This window comes from Apaloderma vittatum, unplaced genomic scaffold, assembly GCF_000703405.1.
Source record: "Apaloderma vittatum isolate BGI_N311 unplaced genomic scaffold, ASM70340v1 Scaffold41353, whole genome shotgun sequence".
NCBI classification, from domain to species: Eukaryota; Metazoa; Chordata; class Aves; order Trogoniformes; family Trogonidae; genus Apaloderma; species Apaloderma vittatum.
Window position 1 is genome coordinate 130 of NW_009708161.1, and position 7,600 is coordinate 7,729.

At 41.3% G+C, this 7,600-nt stretch overlaps 1 protein-coding gene across 2 annotated transcripts; it reads left to right on the forward strand.

The window, feature by feature from the left end:
* Window positions 1–439: 439 nt before the first annotated feature.
* Window positions 440–3,302, forward strand: BLOC1S2 (biogenesis of lysosomal organelles complex-1, subunit 2). 2 transcript variants are annotated; one of them, XM_009866447.1, is made up of 4 exons: window positions 440–552; window positions 1,400–1,519; window positions 2,010–2,114; window positions 2,629–3,302. In XM_009866447.1, the coding sequence occupies exons 1-4, from the start codon at window positions 510–512 to the stop codon at window positions 2,658–2,660; spliced, it is 300 nt and encodes a 99-aa protein (XP_009864749.1). In that variant the 5' UTR covers window positions 440–509; the 3' UTR covers window positions 2,661–3,302. The 2 variants fall into 2 exon arrangements, with proteins under 2 accessions (XP_009864749.1, XP_009864751.1); XM_009866449.1 differs by having other exon boundaries at window positions 450–552; window positions 2,632–2,660.
* The last annotated feature ends 4,298 nt before the right edge of the window (window positions 3,303–7,600 follow it).

A 7,600-nucleotide genomic window follows, 5' to 3' on the forward strand; every position in this document is an offset into this window, starting at 1 on the left:
GGCTGTGGTAGAAATGGGGTCGGAGAAGGAAAACGGTGGTGGTCCGTTCTAACCCTTCGTGAAACGGCCTGGGGGAGCTGCTGTTGTGTCCAGTGACTAGAAATGAACATGGCTAGGCTCGTGCACAAAGTCGCAGGAAAGCTCTCCCCAAGTTCCTTTCCCATCCTGTAAGCACAGGAGCTGGCTGATAGGTTCAAGTGCAGTCGGCCTGGTGCCTGTCCTTCAAATGGGCCTTAAACGAATAGTTTGAAATCATCTTGATGCTACTTCTAGAAACGGCTTAGGTTTGTTACCCCTTACTGTCAAGGAGAGAACTTATGTGGAAAGTAGGTGTAGTCAATTTGAAAGGAAACAAGTGGGACCTTTTAATCTTTAAGATGTCTTTCTGTACCTGCTAACTTTCCCCTAACCCTGTAATGTCTGTACCTTGATTAGAGGATCCTGCTGTTGAAACAGCAGAGGAAGCTAAGGAACCAGCAGAGGCAGACATCAATGAGCTCTGTAAAGACATGTTCAGCAAAATGGCCACTTACTTAACAGGTGAACTGACAGGTAAGGCACTGTGATACTGAGCTGCAAGTGAGTTTTTGTTTCTTCTAATTTTCTTTTAAATAAACCCATTGTGTAATTGGCCTAAACTCTACCTATCTACATCATGCTTAGTAAGACTGGAAGTTCGTATCTGGTGTGTTGGTAGACTGCTAACAGCACTGAGATTAATCACATTAATGAAGTGTCAGAAGCGGTGCAGATGTTTTTCAGAAGAATTCAGTATGATACAAACAACTTGAAAATAGTTCTTTTTAGTCTTGTAGGAACTTGTACATGGAAAAGCAAGCTAACGAACAAAAGGAGTCTAGGTTAAGAAGGACTAGAAGAGAAGCACAACTGAGAGTGCGACATGCAGCTGTTTTGTTTCTGAGTGAGAGCAAGGATTTGTACATGTTTTACAACATTCATGCGTTAGAATAGAGTGCTGTGCAACATTAACTGGAGCAGAGTGAACTGCTCAACAAGTTAGTGGATTCCATAGGTTCTAATTTTAAAAAGACTGCACAGTGCTGCTGGTGTGCATGGGCTTGAAAAGTATATGGTGCAGAAAACTAGTCTGTATTTGTGCTGTCAGTTTTGTAAACATAAGTAACTGAGAGAATAAGAGTAGAAATGTGAGGAATTACCCAAAAAAATTTGCAAGTGAATAAGTATTCATCAGTCCAGTTGATTTTTACAATTCACAAAATGTAATCTCTTTTTTTTGTAAAGCATTATGCTAATACCTGTATTACAATCTAAACTATTTATTACTTTTGGCTGTTGTGAAATCTCTTGTCCTCATGAAGAATCTATATCCAGTTCAACCCACATCAACTTTTAATTAAAATAAACTATTCTTTTTAAGCCACCAGTGAAGACTACAAACTCTTGGAAAACATGAACAAGCTGACTAGCTTGAAGTACCTAGAAATGAAAGATATTGCTATAAACATCAGTAGAAATCTGAAGGATTTAAATCAAAAATGTAAGTAAACCAAATAAAGTAGGTGTATAATGAATAGTTCACTTGTTTTGGAAGTGAAGTATCTGAGAGTCAGTTCATGCTCATTAGGTGCTGAAGGAAAGAAAACTCCCTGATATAGAGATGCTGCTATGAAGTGACAGTCTTGTGTATTTCTCTATAGCTACAGAGTGTGTAGACTAGCGTAAGAAAACATGTCTGAATTTATGTCCTGTTTTACTCTGAATTTTGTAGCTGATAGGAAATAGCACTTCTTTTGGTTCACTTTGTGTTGTTACTTGTGTTGAGTCTAACCAGCACTCTTAAACATTTAATACTTTGCTGGAACATGGCTCTCAGTGTCACCACTTGATTTTGGGGCAGGGGAAGGGAAGAGCTTTTCAGTTGTTCTGTGTGAAGAATACCATAAGAAATTCTTGCTTTTCAAGTGTGAACTGTTTCTTTGAAGTGGATTACTGAGAACTGACAGATACAATTTTTCTGCTTTTTTAAGATGCTGCTCTTCAGCCATATCTGGAACAAATCAACCTAATTGAGGAGCAGGTTGCAGCTCTGGAGCAGGCAGCTTATAAATTGGATGCATATTCCAAAAAACTTGGTAACTATTGTCCTCTATTGTTACTACCTAGTACCATAGTCCCTTGCAGGAGCTTTAAAAAGACAAACAACTCTGTTTAACAAGTCTGAGCTGCAGAGTTGCATATACTGCTGTGAAGTGTTAAGTGTTGAGAAAAGATTAAAGTAACAAGTTACATGGAAGTGGACTAGAACAAGTATTAATGGACTACAGCTTATTTGTGAGGCTTGATTTCTCTTTTGCAGTATGCACTGACAGGAATTTTAAAGACAGGTGTTTAACCCTGCAAACAGAGTGGTTTATAGTTCCGCCAGACACCCAAGTGCCCTTGGCTTAAATTGGTATTAGTTGTCATGACTTAGGCACCTGGTTCTTAAAAACATTATTATGCAATTGTATTTGCCTAAATGCTCTAGTAGAAAATTACCCTGAGCAGTACTGTAAATTATCTTGGATTTTAAGATGTATAGCATCTTACAGGATTCAAAGCTTTTACCTATCGAGTCCTAAAACATTGTTATTTTTCCTTCTGCAGAAGCCAAGTACAAAAAACTGGAGAAACGATGAAATTACAACAGTCTTTAAGTTGAAGTTTGGCTGTGAATCAGACTGATTTCGGTTTTAAGTTGCACAGCAGCAATTCTCTGTGTTGACAAGGATTTGTTTACAGCTAACATCAAGACTGGTAACTTTTTCTATCGAATACAGTAGGCTGTATTCAGACTTAAGGCTGAATAATACTTTCCTCTTCTCAGGAGGTTCTCTTAACTCAGTTCTGCAGTGAAAAGTAGACGCTTGTCTCTAACCCATATGTTGATACTGGCTATCGGTGTGCTAGTCCCATGTCCCACATGAAATAATCTGTCTAGGAAAAGCTCTCCATAACCTGTGAAGATATTTTTCCTTAGTATCAGGAGGACCTAAACTTCATTTTTAACTTTGTTGAGCTCTGCATTGAGAAGATACACAGACCTTTGGAGTTACGAGCATGATATTGAAACACCTCGTTTTGGTATCCACCTTTATCTGTTTGAACTAGAGAGACTAATAATTATAAATTAAAAATAAAAAACTTGCTGTATTTGTCTCTCTTGAATCTCAAATTCCTGTTGGAATGATTATGTAAGTTGTCTTTTTATTTTTTCAAAGGGACTGTTAATAAAGACAAACTCCTTCCAGCTACTGGAGATCCTAGAAAAGAACATGTTTGAAATTCTGCGTCAAGTATTCCTGCAATTATGTTCTTTGATTGCCTGGACCTCAGGTGAAATTGAAAGAAGTGTTGCTTTATCACATACTCAGTTAACTTAGGAGGTCCTTTCTCTACTTTACTGATGAATTTTGATCCTAGTAATTTTTGGAGAGACAAGCCCAGCACAAAAAGCTCTTTCTTGACCAGATTAACAGTGTTCCAAATCACAAATTTATCAGAGGCCTTCGTACTGAACAGGTACTCCTTCTCCAAGCTGTGGGATTTTTTATGTATCTATTGACCCTGACCAGCTCCAGCTGGCTTTTGAGTGAGTTACAGTCAAAGATGGTGTGAGTCCTGATGTAGGAGAGGAGCAGCCCGAACATCCTACAGGCTGTTTAGAGGAATGTCTAGACAGGTGCCAGTGTGGTTAAGATCATAATGCTGTTAGTCAGTGTACAGCCACTGTAAATAGTCATCAAAATAGATACTTTTCCCTAGTGCTATTTAAAAGCAGTGAAGCAGATATCTTTGAGAACCTTCACCATGACTTTAAAAATCCTGGCCTTAAAATATAAAATACTATTTGAAATGGCCTTGATGTAGGGTTTGAGAAGGGATTGAGTTCCCTTTGAAGAAAGGCCTTTCTGGAATGAGCAGATTTAAAGAACGGAGTTTAAATCTCCTGGAGGTATCCAGCCATCTGTGTCTGTATTGCTTCTTATGGGCAGTTAGCTCATTGATGACTCTTCTACCTGTGAAAGCAAGTTGGACATTTTAATATTATGAAGGCAACATCCTCCAGCCCAACAGAAAGAGGTATCAATGGGTGAGTTATTGTTTCTGTGTTGGAGAAGATTATACTATGTAGAGCAGCACCATGTTTTAAAATCTAACAGATCACCATCTTCTCAGAATTCACAATATGTGTGCAGTTCTGCTAGACAAGAGGATCTAGCCAGCCAGATTAAAATCTTGGTGCCTAGAGACTGAACAATGTCCTGCTTGGTGATCTTAATGCTGGAAAGTGGTATCACAAGGTGGTAGATGGTCTAAAAGCCCTGTTTCTCCAGTGTTTCGTGCATCTATAGATTATATGAGAGCTGAACGTGATTCAGCCAGACTCACCAGTGATTTTTATAGTAATGTTATTTCTCTTTGACATTGTGGAGAAGAATCACACGTGTTTGATTGCTGGTGTAAAACCTTGAGGGTGCAGCTCAGAGCTCCTCTGTTCCTTGGGGGAATAAGAATTTTTGTTACAGCCTTTTGCACTTATATCTGACTGGTAGTGTAGTCCCTGATCCCGTTTAAGTCCCCACTCTGGCCTCTGGCCCCTACTTGTCTCTAAGAATAAAGAAGTTACTGATATGCATCAGGTTAGAAATGGTTCTGAGTAGATGGACATCATCTGGAGCTGAAATATCTCTTTGATTACCTGCTCTTTCTGGGAAGATGATGCTAGAGGCATCGGGTGGATGCTGACGCGTGAAGGGATTGCTCTCCACTGCAGGCATGCAGCTGGCTTTGAACTCTGTCTGGGTGCCGAGGTCAAGATGGAGGGATGACAGAGTTGTATCCCAAGGAGGTACAATGGAGAGCTGGCCATCTGCTGTCTAGAGAATTGTAATTTCCATGCAGTAAGAATAATATCAAGCCCTAAGTGCCGGTGACTTGTCCTATCACATAGCAGCAAGCCAAGTAAGTTCTGCTCATTGCAGGTAACATGCAAATAAAGCATCCAATGTGGCCTGGACACGGTCCGTGCTCTAACAGCAGCACACTGCCAATGTAGTTGCAAGTCCACTCCCTTGTCAGATGTGTACTATATGCTCCGACACTCAATGGGAGACAGAGGCTGCAGATCCAAGCTGGGAATGGAACTGGACATATGGCAGCCTACTCTGTCTTAAGATGAGTCCCATTCACCCTCCGTTGACACATACTGTCCATGTTTCACTTGGAGTGCCAAAACTCATAGTTTCATAGCAAGAAGAATTCATTGTCATGAAGATCATAATAGCAGCCTTGCTGTGTAAATTCCTGATGTGGCCAAGAATAGCACATCTCTCTCTTTTGTGTTTTACATCTTCTAGTCCTTCCAGCTGCCGTGGGCTCTGTAGGGCATCTTTTCCTCTTGAGACCATAGTAGTGAAGATGTTTCAGGGCTGCTGGTCTTAAAAAAGAAAAGCGGAGATGGTTGTGTGCCTCACCCTTCCTAAGTGTGGTTTAATGTACAAAGCTTACTTTGTGGTGGCAGCAAGACTTCCATAATGTGCGCCTGGAGGATGCTGTCTTGCCAAAGGCAGCTATGGATGTGACAGCAGCCCGGTGGGAAGTTTTCCTAACACAGGAGTAAGATGTGAGGATTTTCAGAGTGTTTGGCTGGAAAGGTTTTCACTCAAGGATAGGTTAGCGCTAGGTAAACGAGAACACATTCTGAGGGGCAAAAGGGCTAGAGTTCTTCCTCTGCTCAGCAAAGAACTGGAAGTTGGTAATTAAGCAGATTATAACTGTACAATGCAACAGTCTGGCGTACACACATCCTAGCTGTGAGCCCTAATCAGCACTTCTCAAGTCTCCAAAGGCATGCTTTTGGCATCATGACTGAAAATTAGAATTTTCAGCGTTCACGCAGCTGTTGTTAACAGGTATTGTTCCTCACGGCTCAAGACCAAGATGATCCAGGGAACTGAGTGATGGTAGGCCAGTAAATACAGTCACGTGAAAGTAAAACCATTATACTTACCTCACCTGGTGAATGCTCTATGTGGAGTTTCCTGGTCTGTCCCATCACACCTCCTCATAGTCAGAGGCCCAGTCTGATTTGTATGTTTATAGCAAGGCAAGAGCAGGCTCAAGGCGGGTTTAAATATACTCCAGTGACACTCCTGCTTGGGTCTGGTTTTGTAGAACTGCTTGCTGATCAGTGTCTTATTTTAATCACAGGTACATTCTATAGTTGCTTTGATGAAGAGATCGACTCCCCACATGCAATCCAACATTCTCTTGGAAAATCTAGGAGTCTATGTGATCGAGGCATAGAAAATTTTAAAGAAAAATAATACAGTGTTTCTCTGCTGATTGTGTTTCCTTGACAGGATTACAGGAGGGCCACGAGGGGGAGACGTGTCGCAGGGAAAACTTCCTCAAGATAAAGCGGTAGTGGGAGAGTAAGGACTAAATCTTGTTCCTGTTGAAAAAGTTGCTTTTCTATGTATAGAAAATACAATGCTATTTTAAAACTACAAGGATGAAAACCACCGGGAACTCTGAAGATGAAAATCTATCTAGCCATGCTAGCCAGCAAGTGCTCAGCATTTTCAGGTAAGAGGACTAAGAAACATCAAATTCCTTCACAAACTCTCTTGAGTATCCCACCTCCAGCAAGCAGAAACAGCAAGAGGAGATTGTCCCACTAGAGACTGACTATCGGGAGGAAATTTTAGAGACTGACTACCTAGCTGGCTGGAGGATTGTGTGACAGTGGCATCTCAATGAGCCCAGTTGTGTTCCGAGTTTTGTCTCTAAGTAAACTATTGCCCTCTGTCCCTGAGGGCCCTCGGTATGTCTGGTAGAATCCAAATTACATCAAGCATGGCAGGTCCATGGAGAGTAGCACCACAGGAAAGACATAGCTAGGTGAGTGTGTGTGAACAGCGTTGTACTGGGGAAATGTGGAGTCCAAAAGCAGAGGCGGAATGTGGTTGCTGCTCAAACATGTCAACTGGAGAGTCTGAGAGAAGGGATACAAGGTGAGACTAAATCTCTCTTCTGCAGCATGTCCTAGTTTTGGATGGGATAGAGTATTTTTCTTCCTAATAGCTGGTACAGTGCTGTGTTTTGGATTTAGAATTAAAATAATGTTGATAACACAATGGTATTTTAGTTGTTGCTGAGCCATGTTTATGCTAAGTCAAGGACTTTCTAGCTTCTCACCCCACCCACACCAGCAAGTGGGCAGGGGAGGGCGCAAGAAGCTAGGAGGAGGCACAGCCAGGACAGCTGACTGAAATGACCAAAGGGATATTCCAGACCATATGACATCATGCTCAGTGTATAAACTAAGGGGGAAATCCAGGCAGGGGCTGCTGCACGGGAACTCACTGGGCATTGGTCAGCGGGTATTGAAGCAACTGAATTGTGCATCACAAGTTTATTTATTATTATGATTATTATTTCCTTTTCTGTCCTATTAAGCTGTGTTTATCTGAACCCACAAATTTACTTTTTTTTCCCCCCAATTCTTTCCACCATCCCAGTGGACAGGGAGGGAGGTGAGTGAGCAGTTGTGTGGTGCTTATTTGCCAGCTGG

What these genes read in the sequence shown, in the direction of transcription:
- BLOC1S2 (XM_009866447.1), top strand. Translation starts at nt 510, where the DNA reads ATGTTCAGCAAAATGGCCACTTACTTAACAGGTGAACTGACAG. An exon ending in CTTAACAGGTGAACTGACAG is followed by an intron (nt 553 to 1,399) that starts GTAAGGCACTGT and finishes ATTCTTTTTAAG; the next exon opens with CCACCAGTGAAGACTACAAA. An exon ending in TGCATATTCCAAAAAACTTG is followed by an intron (nt 2,115 to 2,628) that starts GTAACTATTGTC and finishes TTCCTTCTGCAG; the next exon opens with AAGCCAAGTACAAAAAACTG.